This window comes from Phalacrocorax aristotelis, chromosome Z (genome assembly GCF_949628215.1).
Source record: "Phalacrocorax aristotelis chromosome Z, bGulAri2.1, whole genome shotgun sequence".
NCBI lineage: Eukaryota > Metazoa > Chordata > Aves > Suliformes > Phalacrocoracidae > Phalacrocorax > Phalacrocorax aristotelis.
Genome location: NC_134311.1, coordinates 76,131,670 through 76,158,075, shown reverse-complemented (window position 1 = coordinate 76,158,075; position 26,406 = coordinate 76,131,670). Strand labels below are relative to the sequence as shown.

The following is a 26,406-nucleotide window of genomic DNA, read 5'->3' as shown; positions in this document are numbered from 1 at the left end:
TGATCTATTTTAGACTGAAGAAAAGAATTTTAATAACTTTTTGTTTATAATTTCTTATCTCTACTATTCAACTTGCTCTGTTTAGCTGCTTTCAAATGTTTCATAAAAAGTATATTTTTGAAGTCAAAGCACTACGACTTTGACTACTGAAGTGGGCTTAAAAAATATGATATATTTATGCTCCCTATTTTAAACTCTATTGATTATCACGGATTCAAGAGTTATGGTAACACATTCAAAGTATTTTTTTTACTGTCAAAATAAAATAAAATATATAAATAAATTTTAACAGATTAGCATCTATTAAGTGGGCTCTACTCACAAATCACGGCTCATGAATATTCTAATCAGTATACAATTAGAAACACCTTATTTCCACAGATGCTTCTCTACTCTCTTTAGCAAAAGAGTATGACAATATTCTGCTTTGATTACTAGTAAGATTTGTTGGAAATCTTTTAGTCGACTACTTAAGTTCTATGCAGATTAACATTCAAAATTTATCACTGATTTCTGGGGAAAATATATGGTTGTTTCACCTAATTTGACAAAACCAACTATCACTGGCTGTTCACAGTAGGGCAGTTACCAATGACTGCCACTTAATAATGTGAAGACTGCTCCATAAAGAGCTTATACTACATAGCATGACAGTAAATTTCCTTTTTTTTCCCCATCACTATTATTCACTTAAATGCCTTAAGAAGTAGCAAACATTTCAAGTACTCAATTAGACTAAAAATCCTGAGACGAGCTAACTTTCACATGTACCCACAGAACAATGAATACCTCATCATCAGCCTGCTGAAGCCTGGCAACAGCATAGCGCCGAACTGTTGGGTTGGTGAAGTGAGATGACAGAAGTTCTAGAGAGTCTTCCACATCCATGGGCTTCCACTTGCCCAGCAGCTCCAGTGCTTGCTTTGCCTCTTGTGGTAGGTCCCAGTTGACACATTTTAAGAATTTTGTCAAGGCCTAAACAGAAAGAGGTTGGACAATTCATCAGTGAAAAGCCAGGCTAACCAAATGATTTATAACAGAATATAGACTATTTCAGTTGAAAGTCACAACTGTCCAACTGCCCAACCAATTCTGGGCTGACCAAATGTTAAAGCATGTTGTTAGGGGCATTTTCCAAATGCCTCTTACACATTGACAGGCTTGAGGCATCGATCACCTCTCTAGGAAGCCTGTTTCAGGGTTTGACCACTCTCTCAGTAAAGAAATGCTTCCTAATGTACAGTCTAAACCTCCCCTGGTGCAGCTTTGAACCATTACATATCACTGGATCCCAGGGAGAAGAGCTCAGCACTGCCCTCTCCTCTTCCACTCCTTGGAAAGCTGTAGAAACCAATGAGGTCACTCCCCAGCCTCCTTTTCTCCAAAGTAGACAAATTCAAAGACCTTAGCTCATGCCTTCCTCATAGGACATGCCTTCCAGCCCTTTCACCAACAGCTTTGTTGCCCTCCTCTGGACGCAGTCAAGGACCTTCACAGCCTTCTTAAATTGTGGGGCCCAGAACTGCACACAGTGCTCAAGGTGAAGCTGCACCAACGCCAAATACAGCACGATAATCACCCCTTTTGACTGGCTGGCTCTGCTGTGTTTGATGCACCCCAGGATGCCGTTTGCCCTCTGGGCTGCCAGGGCACGCTGCTGACTCATGTTGAGCCTGCTGCTATCCAGCACCCCCAGATCCCTTTCTGCAGGGCTGCTCGCCAGCCACTCCTCTCCCAGTTTACACTTGTGCCCAGCATTACTCCATCCTATGTGCAGAATCCGGCATTTGGACTTGTTAGATTTTATCCCGTTAATCATAGCCCAGTGCTCCAGTCTATCTAGACCTCTCTGCAAGTCCTCTTGTCCCTCAAGTGAGTCAACTGCACCTTCCAGTTCGGTAGCGGTGCATTCAACTCCTGCATCCAGATCATTGATAAATATATTGAAGGGAAGTGGCCCTAGAATTGAACCCTGAGGAACACCGCCGGTGATCGGTCACCAGCCAGATGCAGCCCCATTTGCTGCAACCTTTTGAGCTCTGCTCTTCAACCAGTTCTTCGCCCAGCACACCATGAATATGCTCATCCCACAGTTAGACAATTTGTCCAGAAGGATGCTGTTTCACATAAAGGTAGAGCTAAATTCAGACTACATTTACATAAGCACAGACCCAAGAAACCTTACTGATGTAAGTTAAAAACAAGACTAGGTTGTTTTAGTATGTCCAAAAAAAAAAACAAAACCCACAGCTGGGTTGTCTTCCAAGTAAAATGTGAAGTCAAGAGTTACTGCTCTATCACAATTACCACTACATAAAAAATGCCCACAGCTGGGGGATTATTTAGTTATTTAGCTTACTTTGGATTTTTGGTGTGCTGCTACTTATTCTGTTAACGCTAGCCCTTGTCTAAAGGGATGAAGCAGCTCCTCTTTAATAATTTTTCATTGCTGAAGACAAAATTGGCAACACTGTTATTTTAAGCTGACAGACAGTGCATGTAGAAAGACTGCTGTAGTAATAGCCAGTTTGTATGATTTAAGAGAAAATTACAGGCAACAATTTCTACATCAGTAACATTGTAGAAAAAGTTAAAATAATCTTGACTAGCTTTTAAGACAGTGAAGCTCTGTATCTCTGCAAGGACATAATGTTGTAGAACAAGTGCCAGATGAAGCACCTCTTGGCATTAGTAAGTCCTGTCAAATCATTCAACTTACCTTCTCCTGATGAGTAAGGTAATATCTGAATTTCCAAACTAGGTCCTGTTCCTCGTACGTTAGCTGCTTTGTTGGTGGATAACTCACTATGACCTATTAGATACACAGTCAGAAAGTGAGTTTAAACACATGAACAGGCATAATCGACAACTTAACAGACTACACAGTGACAATGACCACACTGACAAAACACATAAATAGCTAGGGAGAAAAAAAAAAACTTTCCAACACCACAAAGTTCTCATGCTATCAAGGTGATGCTCCTCAGCTATGTGGTTCATTGAACTGGCAGCATAGGCAAACATGCACAGTTACTGTAAGACCACCCTTAACACCTACATGGTAAGTGCTTAACATGCGTTCTTATCCCCCCAAAACTTTTACAAAAAAAAAAGCGAGTACCTACCGCCTTCTGAGTTAGACTCGTCTAACTAGACTTGTAAGAAACACTTAACAATATTGCTTCGTTAATTACTTCGTTAAATTTAAAAGAACTGTAATTCCTTTAAATTGTCACCACTTATTAATACCAAACTACCTAATAAAACTGAACTTAGCCATCATGTGATTGACTTACATTAAGCTGATCTCGTGTAGCTGCATTAGGCTTCAGGTCATGATCAGAAGGTCCACTTCTTAAACTTCTTGCAAGCTTGTGATGCTTGCTTTCTACTAAGTTCTCCTAAACGCAGAGGGTAAGTCAGTATTTACAAATAGTTAAACTCAGAGAAAATTACTTCTAAAATGAAACCATCTAGCAAAGACTCACCAGTATCTTGTATAATGCATGATAATAAAAATTCACATCTAGAACTACAGCATCTTCTGGATTTTTTTTTTGTTGTTGTAGCTTTAGAAGAAACTCCTTCAATAATACGCGGAGGCTTGTTGGGGATTTTGAGGTTTTGCATTTTTTACTTCACACAATTTATAAGCCCTAACTTGCCTTTTGGTGAATTGCTGCAAAACGCAAGCGCTTCAATCAACAGATCTGTGACTTAGCACTCAAACGTGCTAGCCGCTTTATAAACATTTTCAGGATGTTTGCAGTATAAAGCTTTGTATGCAAGAAAAACTTCTCAAAAAGTTTTCCCACTGTTAATACCATGTTAGCAACTGTAGGAGCCACAAAAGGAGCCACAGTGTCAACGAGATTTCAGCAGCCAAGGCAGTTTTCAGCATTGTCAGACTTGCTCTTGCAGTGTTAGATTACACAGTGCTCAAACAGTGTTGCCAGTAGAAGCCCACTTACATTAAGGTTCCCAAAGCTGCCAATACCAGTCCCACTGAATTGGCATCCACAATAATGGAAATCTTTTCTAGAACTGTACTTAGGCACTGTCTACATGAAAGACAACATACAAGAGAGTGTAGGGAGAAAATATTTTAACAGATGAAGCGACCAAGAGTTACTGCACCTTCCGCTAAATTTCTGTTCTTCAGCTCCCTCTTACCTTATATTCCCACCCTCTGACCTCTTTTGCCAACAATCTCCCTCGTCTGCTTTCCTACACCTCAGAAGCAAGTGCATTAGGTATGGAAAGAAGCAGCATTAAAATCAATTCTTATATTTTAATCTAGAAGCAGGAAAAAAAATACAGGAAGCCCACTGATATTTCTCAACTGGTCAAATACACCTTTCCACTGGAAATTTTAAATATTGAAGACAGCAATACAGGTAAACTATATAGGTAATATAGGTAAACTTTCATATCTATCTATGAAAACTTCAACAAAAATACTATAATACATACTGCATTGCATAGAGCATTGCTTACCACAGACATCTGGGGATCTGGAATCTTAACAATTTCAGAACTTGTTAAAATTTGAGATGACTCGTCACCATCCTGAATGACAAAAAGTTAAAAGCATATTAAACATCAAGTTTTAGGATAAAAGCAACATGTCATATTAATATATTGTGAGTTAGACAACAGTGAAATAATGATGCAACTGCAGCTTGATGACTTTTGATAGTTATAAAGGGGAAAACAGGAAGTAAGAAATAGATTCTTTTTCTTGTTAGTTTCTGCCGGAAGATAAACAAGGTGGCAAGACAGATGGAAGTTCACCCAAGGAGGAACAGTTTGGCAACTCATTACCATGCTGGCACACAGGTAAGTGGAGCAATTTGCCATTTTCTTTACATGTCCCCTCTGGAAGCACAAAGAGAACCCAAATCGGGGTATGTATTTCCACCGAAAAAAAAAAAATAATTTCCTGGAAGTAACAACTATGTTGCAGAAAATATCTAATAATTCAACATACAGGCTCTCTGAAACACAAATTTATGAAAATATATGTGCATCTATCTACGGCATATGGAGCATGACAGTCTGTTCTAGAAGTTCATGCTGTGCTGCTCTGAAGCAGTACAACGGTAGCCTGCTAGTCTTCCTTAGAGAAGTCTAACCTGCTGCTGCATAAACAACGGAAAGGTGAAGCTAAAAGTTTTCTGTTGGAACCAGGCAGAAGGAAAAAATACAAAGCCTGTCACCACATCACAGAAACAGCAATTCTATTTCTCTCTTCCAGTCACAAGTAGCCATTTGGTTTTGGTTTTTTTTTTTTACCTTAGGAGTGTAAAGGATAAACATTTACTGTTTTATACTGTCTTTTAAATGAAAACAGAAAACAAGACAATGCCAGCAAAGTATGTGCTATGCTACATTTATACTTAGTTTGTTCTCATTTATTTTGGAGTAAATTTCAGCTCAGCATAAAGTTCTTGTTGATATGTCAACATTTCCTCTATTGTAAATTTTGAAATAACTGGCTCTGGTTTGCTTCTGCCTCCACCCTCCTTCTTTTTTCCTCCTGCTTTTGCAATCACATATGGCTTTTGGGACAGCTTTGCTTTCATACTTTTTAGGGGTAACTTTCAAATAAGTGAGGAGCTCGTATCAGTGGACAAACAAATATCATGGTTCAGCCCCAGTCAGCAACTACGTGCCCCACAGCCACTCGCTCACTCCCCCACCCCAGTGGGATAGGGGAGAGAATCAGAGGGTGAAAGTAAGAAAATTCATGGGTTTAAATAAGAACAGCTTAATAATTATAATAGTAGTAGTAGTAATAGTATGATGAAACGGAAAATAACAAGAGCAAACGAGAGGTGAAACCTCAGGAGAAGGGAAAAAGAAAACCACACAAGAAGTGATACAACTGCTTACCACCCTCAAACTGATGGTGCTGGTCCCTGAGCTGCAGCTGCTGTTTCCCGTGGCCAGCTGCCCCTAGTTAATATACTGGGCATGATGTCACATGATATGGAATATCCCTTTGGCCAGTTTGGATCAGCTGCCTTGGCTGTGCCCCCTCCCCTCCCGGCTTCCTGTGCACCTGGCAGAGCGTGGGAAGCTGGGAAAGTCCTTGACTAGTACAAGCATTACCCAGCAACAACTAAAACATTGGTGTGTTATCAATATTATTCTCATACTAAGTCCAAAACACAGCACTGCACCAGCTACCTTGAAGAAAAACTCTACTCCAGGAAAAAAAAAAAAAAACATAAGAAGTCAACAAGAGAGAAGGGTTAAAACTGCCATTAACATTTCAGGAGAACCATTTTTTTCTAGCTCCATAAATTTTGTGTAGCTGACTACAGTAAAAAAATCTCTTATTACTAAAATGAATGTTCAGGAAGACACTTCTATAATATTATTTAGTTTCCTGTGCCTTTATGAAGTAATAATTTTACAGTCAAAGTAACGACAGTAACTACACACACATTCTTCCTAGTTAAGGGAAATACACAAAAGACCTGGCTGTGGCCAGTGATGATCCCAGAACGTAAGGAGGATTGCTCTTTCCATTAGTCTTTAAAAAAAGTATGCATGCAAGTGCTGGGGAGGTCAAAGAGGACATTTGATTACAAGTTTCTTCATTCTAAAACTACACTGCCTAAATAATGAACTTATCTAATCGTATAGAATTAATACTATTTCCAAAGTATTTCTATTATAACAAAATACTACTGTATCACTGTAACGGTAGACTGAACTTTGAGTCACACTGACAGATCAGCCCTGAGAGATCAGCACTAAAACCTCTGCCATCTCATCAGACAGAACTTTCAGATTATTTTACAGTAGTCTTACAAGGTCAAATTATATAAAAAACAATCAAATTGTTGGGGGGCGGGGGAATCTTTCTGAAAAGAAACACATCTGATGACAGACCAATTTCTATCTACTATCTGCAATCTGACTTGACCTTTATAAAACAAAGGATTACCAATCCCCTAGAGACAAGTCTCCACTCTGTTTTGTCCCTTCACATAAAAGCGCTATAGGAAAAACTTGACACAGGAATGGATTCACTAGCAACTAATAAACGTTCAGACTCCTGCTAAAGCATTTAAAACATCCATATCCCATGTGAATTCTCTATGGATAAGCAGTAATAATACCCATGCTGCTGCATCTTTCTCTCCATGAAAATATTCAGATAAAATAGTTGTAAAAGGGAAGAATCTGACAGAGATTTTAGGCTGGTAAAAATGGAGCACCCACCCCACAATCAAAAGCCAGTGACAGCTACTACCAACTTAGAACTTAGGAGAATGAGAAAAGCCCAATTCCCTAAAATTTGCTTCCTTATAAAACTACAGTAAAAAATGGCACAAAGCCTTCCAGGACTAACATAAAAATGTTTATAACACCCTTTAAAACCAAGATTCAGGATTTTTCCAAGACTTGTGTTAAAAGAATGATTTTTAAACACCTTGCTGACTGAAAAATCAGTTTCACAAGATCAGTAAAAAAGGAGGTTGTATTCATCTTATTCTTTAGTCAAAACACCATTTCAAGTAACACCAATGGGACCCAACATCTCCCAGACAAAAAGTAAATGGACACACAATGCTGTAGACACTTCTTTCAAGCCATGAAAAAGGCTCTGATAAAGAAAAAAGTAGTTTGATTTAAATAAACTGGATGCAGCAGTACAATCTATTTATTTATTCAAACAAAGGTTTCACTTGAAAACTGCACAAAAACACATTAATGTTAAATGCTGGTGTTATTTGCACTTGAAAGTCACACCAAATTTTTGCCTAAATGAAGAATCAGAAGTGATGCCCTTGTTACTAGCACACTGCTATCCTTCATGCCTTGAATGCTGTATTAAAATAAAGTTAACAGAACATGGAAAGAGCCACTGCCACTTCACTTCACTGTAACTGAATGTTGAGTCAAAGAATCTCAAATTCCATCAGCCACTGTTTAACAGCCTGCTTCTTTGTAAACACTTAAAAACAAATTTATCAACAAAACTGCGACAAGTAATCTCCACTTCGACGATCGGTCACAGGCAGGTGACAACAGAAGCTGCTTTCATTAGACTCAATATACTGGATTGGTGATGCTGGATATGTATACTGTACACTGTAATTGGAAGGATGACAAAACTGAGAAGACAGGCACTAATTTATGTACTGTTTCCCACTGCTGCCAGAAGAGGGTCAAGAACTTGTTGAAAAGCTACTTCATAGCAACAAATCCCTCAAACTTCAGTTAGTTATAGCTTTAACATGTACTATTACACATTCAGTTACTTTATTGCCACAAGAGCAGCCAATTCATAGTTATTTTGTTCCATGCACTTTTAATATGCTTCAGAAACATCTGTTAAAAGAAAGATGCATGCTTGAAGTCTGAATCTTCTTCCCAGCACTTCACACATCTGTAAAACCGTAACAATGACAAAAAAAGTTTTGTGTGTAAGTCAAGAATAATTCAACTACAATGGTAGGTTTCTGGAGGTGAGGGAGATAAATCATTTTTAGGAATGTCACATTCAACTATAAAAATAAAAGAGCCAGAAGACACAAAGCTGCCCAGCAGCCATGCTCATCTGTTTGCACCCGTGACAAGTACAGCACATTCTAATGTAAAAAGCTAAAGGTTAGTAAAATGTTTCAATATTTTGATCATATTCTACTATGCCCTCCAGAAGAATATTTCCTTGATTTTCACAGAAGTAAATAACTGTATTTTATTTTATGGAGGCATCTGACACATTGTAGGTTTCATTCTGATTTCTAACACAAGGGAGTTTTGTAATAGTAAGGTCCTCTACAAAAGCTGGTTCTAAGATAAGTGTATAAAAGAACTTTGAAACAAGGTATCTGAAGGCAAAGACTTAGAAGGTTAGGGAGAGGTTCCACTGTAAGCTACAGTCCACAAAAAGAAATGCTAAACATCTAACTTAGACATCTGCCTAAGGAACAGTTTCACCAAATTTACCAAAACAACCCACAATAACTACAACAAAAAAAGCCCACAAGAAGCCCACCACAGCCCAAACTAAAAAACCACCAAACTCACACCCAAAAAAAAACCACAAAAAAAACACCAATGAACAACCGCCCCAAAAACCCAGATAATCAAAGAAAAAACCCCCAGAACCAATCAAACAACAACAATAAACCCAACACATCGGGGGGCGGGGGGGGGGGGGGGGTGAATAACACACCAAAAAAAAAAAATCCCCAAATGCAACACCCCCGCCCGCTTGCCCCAACACGCCCGACATATTTGCCCCAGGCTGTGTGAGGAAACACTAAGTGACAAGTGGAACCACTTCCTCCAGAAGCATTACAAAAGCTGCCACCACTATATGGGATATGTGCACAGAATGTGGGCATCCACATTAAATATTTTTCTTTCACATCTGCATGACACAGCTTTAGCAAGGACTTAGAAAATTTCTTAAACATCCACTTTTTTTGTTATGACTATACCAATTTGAAAAATAACCTTAGAGCTTCTTCTACAATGACATCTCTGTTAAGGGCTACATCAATAGCATTAAAACAGCTCGTTTTTCAAATATTCACAAGCTTTAACTTGGGACAGATCACACAGTTACGGCAGACTCTGATCTGTGCCTTCTCTGAATTTTTTGTGTGGAATCCTGGTATTTGCAACTTATTACTATAATTTTCACTACCTTCTTCAAGAATCTTAAGTTAGGTCACAGTTGTTCTGTCCAGATCAACTGGTAATGTCACATACATAGAAATACTTGTAATCTATTTCCCATTGCATTAACTTTTTGTGTACTGAATTACAGATTCTTGTAAATTCTCAAAACAGATGTTCCTTAAAGTTAGTGCTTTTGATCTCAACAGGACTGGAGTCTCCTTTTCTGCCTTCTTTCTCTTTCCCATAAAAGCTGTATTATTCAGTAACTTTTGACTTCTTGTGAAACTAAGCATACTGAAAGTTTTAAAAGGCAATTACTGACAAGATTTTCTGAAACCAGATTATAGGTATAGTGCTTCTTCTATTTCAGTGGGTCTTTCCCCAATACAGAGGTCTGTAAAAGTACTGATGCCTTCCAGTGCCACACTGATGTCTGTCAGTCCTTCGCTCCAATAAATTTGAACTCGTAAAAAAAACCACTGGAGGCACGGCTTTGGAGATCTGTTTAGTAAACAGAAAAGATGCAAGACTTTCCAATCCAGAAGTCTTCTACGTAATGATTTCCAAAGCGTTTTCAGCATGAAAGACTAAACTTTTATATTTGTTCGTTTTAGGGAAAGCGTTCACCAGCAAAGCTCCTGCGCAATGTTTTAATAACTTATGTTTTATAAAGTTACCAATCAATACAGGCACAGTTCTTCCTGATGTAAGACATAATTTTACATACAGCTACTCCGAAAGTACTGCTGGATGATGAAAGGAACCATAAATCAAAAAGTTTTTAATCACTCACACTTATTACATTCTGTAATCTTGAACTGTATTACATGAATGATTGACTTCTGCAATCTTGTTGCATCTATACTATTTGATTTGTATGTACATAAACAGGTGCCACTGACAGCTGTCTGCTGCTATCCTGCCAAAGAATATTTCACCTCAGCAGAAAAACCTAACCATTTCAGGTGCATATCTTGCTTTTTAAAGAAGAGCATAAAACCTGTAAGGCACATACCTTTTCGTAGTAAACTATTCCATATTCTTTATCATCACACTTGACACAACGGAATTCAATCATCAGGTACATAAAATTAGAACTTCGTTTTTCCCTCTGAGAAGAGAACCACCACAGATGTGTATCACATATTAAAGTGCATCAATCTTCAGCATTCTCGGTGCAGCAATTACCCTACTTCCTCTGTGCTGTAACTGATTAATTGGATTATCAGTTGTTGTAGCAATTATTCAGGTAATCATTCCATAGCACTACTTGAGACCGTATCACCTACCTCCTGCCACTCTTACTTCCTTACATTCCCACTTCATGATAAACATCCACATGTAACAGAAAAATCTCACTGCTTTCATCAGCGGCTCACAACTGTGGACTAAAAGTCTGCAAAAAGGCAATGAAGAATAAGCAGCTGACAGTTGGGTTTTGTGTGGGATTTTTTCTTCCAAATCATGCCACACAATTATGCATGTCAGAGTCAAAAAGATGGGGGGGGGGGAAGGAAAAAAAAAAAAAAAAAAAAAATCACTGTTTCAGATAAAACCATGAAAGAAACAAATTAAACTTGGACTGCAAGATTAGATTTGCAGCTCATTCACTTTCAGACAAAGTTTTGCTCATGTATGCATTTTTTAAATGCTTTACCTAGAAAAAGTGCTTAGAATTTTAAAATATATGTGGGAAACAAGAAAGAAGTTATACATAACTGCTACCAGGAACATATATTTAATAAAAAAAGTAAGTATCTCCTTTAATAATGAGAAGCTCAAGTTTCATTCATTAATAATGGATTGAATTTCTAGCATAGGCAAAGCAGTTCTGCATTTAAGGCACAGCTCTAGGAATCAGGAATTTTTAGTTTTCTGTATTTTTACAGAAAAGGAAGGGGGTGGATAGGCTGAGTTCTCAAAAAAATGCCATAGGGTTTATAAAAACAAAAATTTAAGTTCAAAAAGACTCACCCCAAAGACTAATTATAAACAGGACAACAAAAATCTCAGCACTAAGAAAACAAAGGAGTTCTGTTAAGATTAATATAATTACTTAACAGTTTTGGGTCAATTTTGCTCACTGAGGGTTAACACCTTGTTCAGTTAGTTAACTACTAGTTTTTGGTGGGGTTTTGTCGGGGTTTTTTTTTTGTTTGGTTGGTTCCCCCTCCTCCCATTTTTGTTTTTTCTAATATTTATTCAAATTTTACCAGTGTTTTTCCTTAGCATGCAAAAGCAGAACCAGTAAAGCTGACCAGGTCTAAAACCAAGGTATGGCCTGTACATCCAAAAAAACTTCCCATCACAATCTAAATCCTGGAGTTAAGTTATACCTAGCAGTATCTGTTCCAAGCTATTCCAAGTTATTAATAAATTTTCTCTTCTGTGTTCAGGTTCACTTGAAGCTGACAACTGATAGGACAGACATCTATTCTTGTTATTGTCAAAGTAAAATCAACTTTAGAAAATTAAAGAATTTTTTTTTCCTTTTGTCATATACACCGGTGGTTGAAGAAAACTAGGACAAGTGCTCTGAGTTAGTCTCCTAAGCAAGCAAAGGTTCCATATTAGCGAGATCCCAAAAAACATTACAAATCTGATGTACCATGGCCTACCTCATTGATCATTTCTATTTCTCTAAAGGTCAGTCTGTCCAGCCAGTCCACTTTCACCATATGACCCTGTCGATGAGACTTTGTGAGCTGCATGAAAACACACAACGATAATACTTAAATTGGTGGGAACAAGAAAAAGAATATCAAAGCTATAATTTTACAGAGACACTAACATAAAATCAGGGGGAAAAATAAAGGAACTGCAAAACATGCTTGAACAGTACACACATAGTAGATCCTTGTAAACAGCTAAGCCATGCCAATATCCCAAAGAAAATGGAATTTTCTGCTACGTAATAACAACGAATGTGAACCTGGCAAAACAGAATTTGGCAGCCACAGATGGGAACTGAGAGATAAAGAAGCACTTGTTTTATGACTATATCTTTGAGGAAAGCTGAGAGACTGATAAAAGGGAACATCCCACCTCAGCAGCTGCTAAAGAAGGAATGTCAAGGACAACAACTATTGGGATGTTGGTAAGAACTAAAACTAAGTGTGCTTTAGCTGAACTATCCTCGTTATAGTACTAAAATTCAAGCCCATAGACCAGAAAACCCCCTACTCAAATGAGCCCCTTATTCTCTGAGCATGCATGGAAAATTTAAAGGAAGTAGTACCTTTAAGTTGAAATGAAAAAGAAAATAACTAATTATTAGCTGAGGCATGTGAGTATTAGCTGTATTGACACATTTAACTGTATAAACATCTTGTAGTTTCTCAGTGCAGCATGCTAGCTTTGTGGAGTTACCACCTACCACCCATGTTTGTGCAAAAATGAAATTAATAAAATACCTCCGCTCTGTGGTAGTTTGGCATTTTGCACACCAGGCAAACTAACTCACCTTTTGGGAAAACAGTGCTATAAAAATAATTCTACTGTCTAAAACATCAGTCATGGCAGAAACCAAAACCATGTTCCATGCACTTCACCACCGAATTAACACATTAAAAATAGGAACTGATTTTTTAAGCAAAGTCACATAAAAATATTTTTTTCTGTTGCTATGTTTCATATAATAAAACTCGCCAAGTCAAACAAAATGAAGATATTTCAAAAAATATTCAAATTTAATAACTCTGCCCTTGTTAGCCTTACCAAAATAAGTTAATCACAGAATCCCAGGTTGGAAGGGACCTCAGGGATCATCTAGTCCAACCTTTCTAGGAAGAGTGCAGGCTAGACAAGATGGCCCAGCACCCTGTCCAGCCAAATCTTAAAAGTGTCCAATGTGGCCGAGTCAACCACTTCCCTGGGGAGATTATTCCAATGGGTGACTGTCCTCAGTGTGAAAAATTTCCCTCTCATGTCCAATCAGAATCTCCCCAAGAGCAACTTGTGTCCATTCCCCCTTGTCCTCTCCATGAGACTCCGTGTTAAAAGGGAGCCTCCATCTTCTTTGTAGCTACCCCTTAAGTACTGGTACATGGTGATGAGATCCCCTCTAAGCCTCCTTTTCTCAAGGCTGAACAAAACCAGTTCTCCCAGCCTATCTTCATATGGCAGCTTCCCAGTCCTTTGATCATCTTGGTTCTTTGAGGGGAACTTCACATTGCAAAAGGTCAGCCAAAGACTTACTCAGAGAAAGTCACAGCTTGTTCTCACCTTCTTTTTAGTCATCTGAAAAGTAGTTCAAGTTTTACTCCTACATCTACATATTGCTCTAAAGATAGCAAGGAATTTGAGTTGTTTAAAGGACTACCTAACAGAAGAGTGGAAGAGAAGTAAGCTATAAGCCATAGTACCTGTAGTTTCAGAAGCACCGACTGACAATAGTTTGTCAATAATTCAGCAGAAGTTCACACCAATATGAGCAAGAATCATCCTTTCAGCTCCTAAGAAATCACAAGCACTCCTCAAGAAATTAGTAATTCTTGCAGCATGCAAGAAGACATGAAAAGGGATTAGAAGACATCAAGTTCTTTCATGTTTCAAAGAAACCAGTATCTGTCTAAAAATGGCTAGTGAAGAGACCCTCAAAATTATTCCTGTTAAGGGGTTACAACTACTACTTCATCAGCTTTTTTCTGTGGTCAACCAGCCCACCCATGAGCATTTCAATCTGAACAATGGCACACCAGGTGCCATTTCTTGCCTAGCTGACAACAATGGGACAGGTAATACACAAAGAGTACTAGGACAGCATATGAGCGGAACATATTGTATGTAGGACACAGGATACACAACAGCAGCCTACTTCTTCCATATAGATCTGGAGATGAGGTTACTATAAAAAAAAGACACATAAGACTTAAGACTTGCATTATGCTGGGAGTTGTATAAGTTGCACAGTTGGTCAGATACCCGCACTTCACTTTTCAGTAGCTTGCCACTATAGGTACAAAAAAATCACTGTGAAGAAAAGGTTAAGAGTTTGCACCAGTAGCACTGTTTCATTATTCTCATGCAAATGCCCAGTAAATTGATATCCTAGCACTATGGGCACAAGTATCATTACATGCGACGGATGACCTGGGCTAAATGCAAACCCCATCATGATGGACTCTGAAAAGAGCATGAGCTTCATGTTCAGGTACAGACGCTGACTGATCTGGAGAGTAGATTATGACAAACTCACAAGAAGCCAAGCGTCTTGTGATTACGCAGAATCAAATAGCTTTTTGTATCTCTTAGAAGCAATGCTGACTAAGAGTCAAATAATTGACTAGACTGCAGAAGACTGTAAACAGCCATTAAAACCATTAATTAAATGAAATTTCAGTGTCCTGCAGTCTCCCTACAGGTGTTCTTTTATTAGTGGAACAGATCTGTCAAAGATTAGCTGGTAAGCATTTATCCTTGTCTTTTAATACCTTGATCAACTGCCCTTCATATCCAACAACAGAGCATCTTGCTGTTTAAGACAATTTCATTGTGGTCCGTCCGTCCGTCCCCCATTCACCTCCCCAGAGTTTAATTTGGTGTTATGCTCTAACATTTTGGATATTGTTCCTACCTCTAAGCAGGAAACAACTCCCAATTAATTTAGTCTTCTTGGAAACAATTTATGACAGAAAGAGCTGAAACACATTACAGCCCACAACGTAGCCTCTGCGCCCTCTCAAGATCTGAATTAAATTTTAAGGCAGCTTACTTATGAAAGCAAGCATGACTTCTAGCTCTTCACAAATATGCTACATAATTCAGCTTTTCTGATTCTTCGTTCCTACTAAGTCTAGTAGAGATAAGGTATAAAATCTTTCACTGAATATTAGTTAACTATTGTATAGTTAACTATTGGCTCTACCGAAGTAAAGGACTATTCAAAAGCAGGCACAATTTAAAAAGCAGTCAAAAAGCTATTCAGTTGGGAAGAAAGTCCTGCTCTCAAAAAAAAAAACGAACAACTTATTTTCAGATTTGCTAGGAACTGGCCATTTCAAGAAGCACTAAATAGTAAATCAGCCATGAGCATCTGATCCCCTTTGTTGTGAACTTGTTCTGTGAAACACAAAATCATAATCCTGTAACGACTTATGAGATTGTTTGCTTAAAACAGCTATTTACCTAATATTTCTTTAAACTCTAGACCACAGTATATCTTGACAGAAATAGTAAGATTTTGACACAAACTTCAGGAGACCATCGCAACTTCTAAGAATTAATTAACTCCATTCAGTATATAAGTAGGGGATTTTTTACATTTGTTTTATCTCCAGTAAACTCTGGAATAGCTAATATTCAGATTAGCTTTAATAAACCTCAGAAATTTAACAGTACAAAAGGAAAGGGAAGAGCGGGGGGAGTATAATCCTTAGTAACATTTCAGGATGCTGGACATAACCAAAGCACAGGAACCCGCTCTTTGGGATGTTTCAACTTACCAGCAGGATTGTAAACAGGAGCACAATATAGTAATATTTTTTGGTTATGCAGAATTTGATGAACTGGCTGCAGAATATTATCTCCGCAATATTACAAAGACAAATTGTGCCAGGACTGTACTAAAAGGATAATACAAGACTTGGCCTTTGCCTCATGTAACTTCATAAAGTATTTCAAAACTAGCAGCATGCGGACCTGTTATAACCCAAGATGCTGTTTCAGGCAGGCTGGGCATCACTGATATCCCTAAGAAAATGGAATTTCTGGAACTGTTCACTAAAGACAACAATGAACTATGCGAGCCTGGCAAAACAGGAGTTGAGGGGCAGAGGCAGAAACTGAGAGATAAAGAAGCACTTGGTTTATGACTATAACCTTGAGGAGAGCTGAGAGACGGATAAAACCAAACATCCCACCTCAGAAGCCACTGAGAACAAAGCCACTGAGAACAGGCTGATAAAGTGTATAGTCAAGGAGAACAACTAATTGGGCTGTCGATAAGAACTAAAACAAAGTGCCCAGCAGAGGAAACATCCTCCTTATACTACTGAAAATCAGGCCCATAGGTCAGAAACCTTCCCCTCCTCTATTAAGCTCCTTATCCTATGAGCATGCATGGAAAATTAAAAGTGAGCCGTACTGTTACATCCAAGCAAGAAAGAAATTAACTAATTATTAGCTGAGGCATGTGAATATTAGCCGTGACTGACATATTTAACTGTATAAATGCCATGTAGTTTCCCAGTGCAGTGTGCTAGCTTTGTGGGTTACCATCTAGCACCCATCTTTGCACAAAAATGAATTAAATAAAATACCTCTGTTCTGTGTGTAGCTTGGCATTTTGCACACCAGGCGAACGAACCCGCTTTTCGAGATAACGTCATCACTTAATGCATTCACAAATCTCCTACCTAGTTCACAGAAAAGGTATTCTCATTCTCAGCAATAAAGAAATTCCTTACTCTTACATGTCCACTGTTTTAGCCGCTTCTAAATTATTCCCTACTTCTTTTTATCTAACAAAAATATTTCTACTCTTATTTCCACTACCTCAAACTAATGCATCAAAATTTTCATAATACCACATATTCACATCCAGCATTGATACACAGATTTAGGATAGCACTTATCAAAGCCTTGGCAAAAGAAGTTATCTAGATACCTTGGTTCGAAATCTTAGCTCATTTTCTTGTTCACTGCACTGAGAATAAAGAAAAAAGTCACTCTGTATATTTTAAACTACTCATTTCTTATACCTGCAAACCTCTCTTACACAAAGGAAAAGAGTCATAATATGGCAACTAGTTAGGCCTGCATACAAGACCCAGAAGGTCCGTAGACATATATACACACATGAAGACCTGTTCTCTTGGATTAATATTTAAAGACTAAAATAAGAGAGGAGCTAGTGCATTCCCTTCAGGGAAAGAAGCATTCATCATCTGCTACTGAATAAAAGACATCCCTTTAGATACTATCTCACCACTGTTATTATCTAATTGCATCCAGCCAGCAAAGGTGTGAGGGAAATTAATGGATCAAAAAGAGCTTAAGAGTACTTTTTGTTTAAGTAGAATAAATTAAACAGACCACTCATGGGAGAAACATCTTAATGTCATTAATATTTGAGTGTGCTAAGGTATACCATGCTCTTCCCATTAATATTCCTTAGTACAGGAAAAATCTGCATTCACAATGATTCCCAGGATGCAAAGCCATGGCTTTTTAATCAGTGGCAATTTTACAAGCAACATTCATGTGTCTTCTAAAAGCACAACCATATGGCACCTCAACATGGAATGAGACTTGCCACAGTATCAATTATTTAAGGTAAAAGGATGCAACTCCTCCAGCAGCCAGTCATTGATTTTACAGAAATTCCCTACAATAATAAATACCACACATACACACACACTAACTCAGAAGTATGTCAAGAAAATAAAAAGTTCTTTTAGGTGGAGAACATGTCCTTCAGCAAGCTCTTCTCAAAAGCTACTTATCTCCCCAGTGAAGTGGTTGACATGGCCATATTGGACACTTTTAAGATTTGGCTGGACAGGGTGCTGGGCCATCTTGTCTAGGCTAGGCTCTTCCTAGAAAGGTTGGACTAGATGATCCCTGAGGTCCCTTCCAACCTGGGATTCTGGGATCTGCTGGGCTCTGATCTGGCCTCTACTATCAGACATCAGTCAATATCATTACACATATAAATGATACGTCTGTCCTATAAACAGAATAAAAACCAAACAAAGAAGAACAAAGTCCACACAAACTCATCTTGCATTTAATTAGTCCTACTCCTCTTACCTATCTCTGTATCTCCACATACAGTAGCATCAGAAGGCATTCAGCAGCTGGTGAGTAAGTCATAGAAAACTGAAGCTGACTGTACTCAAACAATGGCTATTCAGGAACAATACATCACAAGAACCTCATCTCCCATATAAACAGCTGTGCAAATGAAAGCTTTCACAGACTCACTACCCAGAAACCCTATTCACTTTGCTAGCATCTGATGGTAAGATGTTTTTATAAATGAACACAACAAAATATCAGTATAAACACTCTCACCTTTCAGAAATTAGTATCTCCCAAAAAAGCTTACTGCCACCATTCTTCTCTTCTGAAATGTTATTAGCTTTTTATCAGCCATTAACTAGAACTCTCAACTGATATGCGAAAGGAGAATTCCCTCCCTTTCCTCAGAGGCTTTGAGCCCTCGTCTCCCATAAGCCAAAAGAAGAGTCTAGAACGGACCCAGGCATTTTAAGAAATACTCTACATTATTTCTATTTCTTGAGCTAGGGAGCATAAGGGAGCAAAGGGATAAGGAGAAAAAAAAACACTGGCAGGGTATGGTCATGTTTGCATAACAGAACTAACATGAAAGGGAAGGCCCATGGCCTAAAATCTTTTCTCAGAGACCCGCTCCCTGAACCATGCAACCATTCGACAACCTATAAACAAGCCTTGATATTTAGTGTCTGCAAAGCTTCCTCAGGCTAGAGGGGATTTATTCTACTATGACCAAGAAATGGGGCACCACCACAGGCAGAAAGCTTTAAGTTTTCTATTATAAATTCAAGGTGAACTACACTAATAAAAGAGAGACTCTAAATGAAAGTTAGTTTATTGCCGTGATAAATCTCCAGATGAGAAAACGGACATATTTATGGCACTGGACCTATCTTTCACTGGGAGTTGCAGAAAGGTGAGGATGAAAATTAGGTGACAGTACACCATTAGAAAGTACACCAAATAAGTGGGTTGAGCGATTTGGCAAGCTTGGGGTAAGCTTACTTGAAGAATGAGAGAGATCAGCTAGTAAAACTGTTCAAGAACTAACATCCACTGATCAGTTACAGAAGTAGCTCTCATGGCAAAAATATGCTCTGCCATCAAGCTGGTAGAAGAAAATACTAATATACACACATATTCATGAGCTTAAATGACAAACTTGGGATAATTCTTGCAGTTCTACTCAAATTATTTCTAATGCAGATGTATGTCATACACAACTGAACACTACACCAGACAGCCTTAAATCTAAAGGATGGCTACTGAAAGAAACTAGGCTGTCTGCACAAGTTACTCTTAGGAGCTGAGCTTACTGAACCTGACGGAATTTTGGCTTCAAGCACCTTCAAAGCTTATTCATATTTTCCTCCTTTACAAAGAATGAGGATGTTACATTTTTACAACAAAATGCTATATATATTAAAAAGTATTTGTATGTCCCCTTTTGAAAAATACTTCAGAAGCAAATGAGTATGGTCTAGTTTACTTATTTGTATAAATCCTGTGGAACATCTAACCAATCAAAGGAAGACAGCTTTCACATGAGAAAACAACATGAGAAGCTTGTCTTCATTTCACTCCAGTGAAAGTGCAAGCTTTTCACATATGCCTTAAATGTTACTTGCTATTCCATCACCTTTGCCAAGCGGCTCATTTGATCTTCAGAGACTGTGCTGCTGGTTCTCCCAGGTGTTTTGGTGGGCTCCGAGCCATCAGCTTCTACATTGGGCCAGACTTTCAAATCATGCATTCCTTGACGAAACATACTACAGGGAAAAAATGCAGAATCGGTTCAGTAAATACAAAATAATACAACTGTCAGGAATCAAAGTACAGCAGCAGCTTCAAGAAAATGAAGTAGCTTCCTTTGCGAAACCTAAACATGCACTGCCATGCATAACTTAACTGAACTGCAGAAGTGCACTCCACCTTGTGCCCTTTATGGCTTTCACCTTTATTGGCACATGGGTTTTAGAAGAATATTAGTAAGTCTGAGATAACTTATTTGGCAAGTGGAAGAAAAATGGGTAATTCCCAAGGTCAGTGGGGTGGTACAAACACAAACTGAGGACAGAGCTTGACCTTCATTTTTTTATTATTTGTAATAAAGCAGAAAGTATCCCTCCTGACTTGCAATTTAGAATATTGACTTTAGGTCTGCCAGTCTGAAAAAATTCAACTAAAAAACTACCTAAGTTTTCTTTGAAGGTCAACTGATAAAAAACAGCCTTCTGAGCTGACAAAAATTAAAAAAGAAAAGCAAAAAAAAAACCAATAACAAAAAACCACACCCACAACACACCATTTTCTCTATCTGTGCTTGAAATTGAATTGCTCATTGAAACTGTGCAATGAACAGAACTTCACAGGGTAACTGACCACACCTTTTCTCTGCAAATCTCTGCTTTCCTGCATATTTGTGCTGATCTACCTAGGAAAGATGCCCCAGGAAATCAAGTGCATTAGTTTTGCCCGTAAGAGGTGATCACTTAACTCTAACAACTTCTGGTAAATACACCTGGAAGGAACACTTTAAAAATTCAACCAATAAAAATGAGAAATACTGATTAGAAGAACCATCTGACCTTGAATTTACACATCACTTTTGTGGAATACTATTACAAGTGTTTCCATTTACAAGTAAATAAAAATTTTTTTAAATTATTAGTTGCTTTCTGTCTATTTCCCCCAGGCCACACAATCTGGAAAAAAGTAAATTTCATTTGAAAATTTTATCTTTTTCCAGGAACTATACTCTACCACTTTAAAAACTACCAGCAGTCCTTGGGGCACAGTCCAATTGATCCATTTCAATTTTCTGCCCTAAGGCAATGTCAATCTTTTTGTCAAAGCAATATCTTCAGTGACAGACACAACCTCTCTTTACAGTCATTTTCTGCATTCCAGTGTCACTAGAACAGCTTTCCTAATGCTAACCTAAACTTTCCCTGCACTTCAGTTTAGCCTTATTACTTCTCATCCACTGACAAGACAAGAAAAGACTATTTCTTCCCATTTTAAAATGCTACCCATGTAGTAGAAAGGTGTTTCTACGGTCTTTTCTTCAGTTGCACTAGTCCTTACTCCTCCTCCACCGCACCTATTTCCTAGACGTTCAGTGATATGGAGTCCCTTAAGCTGCCATTAGTCAGCAACTTGCTTAAAGTCAGTTATATAGAACTGAACATAGTGGACAAGTATGGAGGAGGAGGATACAACATTGTCCCTGATACACACACCTGTAGACTATGCATATATTCAATGTTGCTGGCACATTTCACAACAGTATCACGATGCTGCATCTCGCAAAACTTAAAATTCCCTCTAAAACCCAAACCTATTCTGTTTTCCTGGGCAGCTGCTCCCCATTCTGTATCTAACTACAATCAAAAAGTACAAGAAGTACCAGCACTTCATACTTTTCCTTAAACTGCATTCTATTTTTCCTTTAGTCTCCTTTGCACTTAGTCAAGATCATTTTTATGTGTTGTCACCTTCCAGCACACTTGTTATCCTTCCCATCTTAGTGTTCACACACAGTTTTACTAAACTGCTTCTATTGGACCACAGATTATGAATTTTCAAAATTCCTTATTTACTGAGTTACACTTTATTCCTAATAAATAATATTGCATTAACAGCCCAATTGCAAGCCAATTAAATCAATATGATAAGTAATCAGTACTGGCACCCATGCATTACAAAAACATAAATATGAAGCGATTTCAGCATTTCCTACCTTAAAACCCAAACTTACAGATCTAAAAAAAAGCCTACATTTTAGTGTTATACAAGAGAAGTCTTATTTTTACAACACTGTAGCATGTATGAAGTTACACTCAGGAAGAAGTAGCATAAACCATCCATGTATCTGATTTTTCAAACATGGAACTGTTAACCTGGTTTAAAAAAAATTTAAAAGAAACCAAACACAAAAAAACCTCTAACAACCACTGTCGCCTTACTATTCACAAGTGAGCTTCAAATATGCACCACGGAAAAAAAAGCAGTATACCCATATTTCCCAAAGAGCGAGACGGTTGTTCCTCCCACAGGAACTGCTTTACCAGGTCCATACACATCCCAGATGGTCAGAGCCACCTGTGCATTGCGAGGCAAGTCTGGATACTTCACAGGCAGTTTCAGCCATTCATTCCAGCTGCAGAGAAACACCTTTTATTAATCATAAATCTTCAGAATTCAAGTTACTCTGTATTAGTTTATACAGCCCAAATTCTCCTTAGAGTATGAACTTCTATGGGCAGATTGGCTATTTATTTTCCTCTGGGCTTTAACCATTCAAATACTTGTCTTGAGCATGATTAAAAGGCTAGAGACCAAAGTAAAAATACCCTAGTTTGACGACTAAATACCAAAGATCAGTCTGTCCAGTAAACAGTATGAAAGTGCGCTAGTCCAGGCCCTAGGTTTTTAAGTAGTGAGCCATGTTAGATAAAAATCACAATTCTATTATCTACCCATTACATAAAAAGGTTGGGACTGTGCTGACAGGACAACACTTGATAACTACACAGAGACCTTAAGTAAACAATAGAAAACAAATCTTTTTAACACAAATAAAAATAAACATAGATTTATTTATATAACATGATGCCCCAGTAACTGGGAGGAACATGAATCAAGCAGCAGCCACTTACTTCCACCTAGTGCTAAAAGCTTTGTAGGAAGTCCTAACTGGAAGAGCAAGAGGCTTCCCTTCTGCAAACACCTGACAAGTTACATACAAGTCAGAGCAAGTTTCTTGATACAGTCCCGAGAACTTCAGCATTGGATCTTCTAAGAGAGCTTTGTAACTCTTCTGTTCTCTTTTACCTTCCAGACTGCCTCTATGTAGGGAGTCAAAAAAAAGAAGGGAGGGGAGGAGAAAAAAATAAATAAACGAATATTTATTTTAATCCTATTGTATTTCCATAGCTTATATTTAGATTACCTAGTATTACAACTATCCTGTTTGCATTACTGGCTGGTAGTGAAATCCAAATACCAGAGAGGAACTCAGGATGTGAAGTGATGAACAAATACTGATTTAGGTATGAGGGAAGAAGAACAGGGAAAAATTGCTTGTTTACATTTTCAGTGTAGTTAATTTCTTCGAGTACAACCTGTAGATTCTCAGAGAGCATCAAATGAGGTACCCCATGCAGGGCAGGACTGAGATGACATATGCTGCTAACATTGAAAAACCAAAACAAACATCAGACTACATGTGCTTCAAATACTATTTTAAAAAAATCAGATCAAGAAAAAAAAAAACCACAAACAAACCAACCATGATGTGAAAGACTTATTTTTAAGCTGTATGAAAAGTAAAGCATATGACTGGCTTTGGATGAGAGTCATCTCTCAAATCAACAATAAATCAAAGCCCAACTAAGCAGACTATCCAAATCAAAGTTGATTAAATCCCTGCAACAATTTGCAGGATGCTAGTTTTAGAGAAAATCAATGGCACTTCTCCAGCCTCAGCTAGAACACAATTAGAACAATCATTTACATTAAATCTCTGACTGCGGATGTACATGTGAAAACAAAAAAGGAATTGTGGTGCTGATGGAAAAACATGTCAGATCAATCTTCCAGCAAACATAAATCTATCAGTACCACAAAAACACTTCAGAGTAGATGGACAAGTTTATTGCAAGAAACTAGCATAGCACATTCCAGGATGACATACACTCTGATGCACAAAAAGACACTAGTTACATTTTTGTTAGGCAGAATGAATTGGCAACGAGGACACATGCATCTGACTTCAAACAACATCTTTCATTCAGAGGTTAAACAATCCCTGAATAAGAATCCACAAGTTAATTTTCAAAAAAGGTGCAAGATACATTAAAGTAGCAACATTAGGTATACTACATATTACAGCCAGCCACATCCCTCCTCCACAAATGTAAGCACCCCATTGCTGTGATGCACAACAATTCCAAACTTAAAAATTAAAAAACGAACCACCAATACACCAGCACGTGATAGCACCAGCTTCAACAGAGTGCTTGCGTACACCCAGTTAGGAACTTACTAACATGGTGCAGCACCTGATCTACCTACAACAAAGAACCCGCTAAGAGCACCTTGCTGTCCAAGGAGCATGCAAACAAGTAGGAACGAGTGTGCAGGTTCATCTCCTTCCCCTAACGCTGAGGGGTGAGCTCTGACATCTGCAGGTGACAGCTGGTCACAGACACTAGCGCTGACCTGGCGATCTGACCCTCCCTCCCTGGGAGCACCGCCCGCACTACAGGACCTCAGGCCACAAACGCTTAGAGAGGCGCTTAGAGCCCCGGCCTGCGGCCCCCTGCCCGTCCCCGCCCCACGGCCCGGCCTGGCGGCGGGGGGCGCCCTCAGGCCGCCTCCGCCCGTCCGCCCCGAGGGAAGCGGCCAGCGGCGGCGGCACCCAGGAGCTCCCGGTGTTATCGGGGAGGGAGGACAGCGCCAGCGCCGCCGCCCAACAGGGCTCCCGCGGGGCAGCCGGGCGTGCGGACCCGGCGCAGATCCGGGGAGCGGGCGGGCGGCCCAGCCTCCCCCGCGCCGGAGGGGACCGGGCCTCTTCACGGACAGCCCCGGCCGCTCGCGGGGGAGAGGGGGACACTGCGAGCCCTCACTCACATCTTGAGCTGCACGTTGATATCCAGGTCGCAGCTATAAACATAATAAAGCTTCTCGGTCTCGCCCATGGCTGCCGCCGCTCCCCGCCCGCCCCCTCAGCGGCGCCCGAGCCCTTCAGTACAGTAGCCGGCCCAGCGGGCATGAGCGCCGCCCGCGCCGCCGCCTCCCTCTGAGCATGCGCCGCCGCCGCCATCTCGCTTCAGGGAGGAAGGATTGGGGATACCGCAGCACACTTAAGAGCCCTTTCCCAAAATGGCCGTCAGCCTGAGATCATCCGAGTGGGCGGCCCCAAGATGGCTGCGCCCACGTCTCCCTCACCGACGTGGTTGCCGCCATGATACAGTACGTAAGATGGCCGTTTCCGCGAGAGGCATAGCAAGATGGGCGCTGCCGCAGTCGGGTGCGAGATGGCGGCGGGTCTACCCCCGAGGCTGGAGAGGGAGCAGCCTCCAGCGTGATGTGTGTGACGGCGTCAGGGCTCTCGCCCCTGCTCCGTTTTCCAGCAGTTTACCCAGATTTCCCACTATCTCCTCAGGCTGTAGTTCTCCACGCAGCAGACAAACCCCTCATCTCCAAAACCCTTCCGTGCCCTGGAAGGCAGGTGCTACTTCTGTGAGGTTTATGGACTGTATAGATTATGTTTTTCCAGGGGTAGTCACACACTGGGTAATTTTAGAATTAATAATTGCTTTATGTAGGCAGCTCTGAAGAAGACCAGGTAGAAATGGCAGTCATCTTCTGCCACCGTGCAGCAAACATAGTGCAGGACATGGACGCTGCAGGTTGATTGCTGAACATATTGTGGTGATTTTATCTCGAGTCTCACCACGTTTACTTTGGGAGCATTTTTGGCTCATTTGTTATGTTTTTCCTGAGGCCTGAGCTGTCAACAGCAGTAGGTGATCAGTGATGTTCACCTAACAGAAAACAAAACTGTAAAATGTGAGTAAAGAAGGACGACATGTAACACGGGCAACTGAAAATCACCCACAACTTACATATTGTAAGTAACTCTATGATTATAGACAATCCTTAGCGTTTCAAGGGTTAATAAGGATTGCAGGCTCTTTTAAGTGACAAAAGTATACATGTCATTACTATCCTACGCTTACTCTGTCTATGTAGGCAAAGCAACTGGGGCTAACTAAAGAGGAGGTTCGTGTTTTATGATCCACCACAGCTGCTGAACTTCTCACCTCTGCTGAACAAAAGTATAAAAAGTGCTGTTTTGGTGTAACTCTCCGTACAAAACACTAACACTAGTCCTGAGGAAGCGCCAAGACATAGGTGCTCTCTCCCAGCATGTGCTGCTCATATGAAAAAAATATAATTGTCATTTGGAACCAGCATGTTCTCCTCCATTTTCACAGCAAGAACCAT

The 26,406-nt window shown here is 39.4% G+C and overlaps 1 protein-coding gene across 1 annotated transcript in view; it reads right to left on the bottom strand.

Moving 5' to 3' along the window:
- Positions 1–25,196, bottom strand: part of PIK3C3 (phosphatidylinositol 3-kinase catalytic subunit type 3) — an 80,975-nt gene extending 55,779 nt beyond the window's left edge. The window contains exons 1-10 of the mRNA XM_075078209.1: positions 25,027–25,196; positions 23,052–23,240; positions 22,409–22,552; positions 20,030–20,159; positions 12,270–12,356; positions 10,667–10,762; positions 4,498–4,569; positions 3,297–3,401; positions 2,720–2,812; positions 790–975 (exon numbers count right to left, since the gene is read on the bottom strand). Of these exons, the coding sequence (XP_074934310.1) occupies positions 790–975; positions 2,720–2,812; positions 3,297–3,401; positions 4,498–4,569; positions 10,667–10,762; positions 12,270–12,356; positions 20,030–20,159; positions 22,409–22,552; positions 23,052–23,240; positions 25,027–25,094 (1,170 nt within the window). The 5' untranslated portion in view covers positions 25,095–25,196. The remainder of the gene's footprint in view (positions 1–789; positions 976–2,719; positions 2,813–3,296; positions 3,402–4,497; positions 4,570–10,666; positions 10,763–12,269; positions 12,357–20,029; positions 20,160–22,408; positions 22,553–23,051; positions 23,241–25,026) is intronic.
- Positions 25,197–26,406: the final 1,210 nt, after the last annotated feature.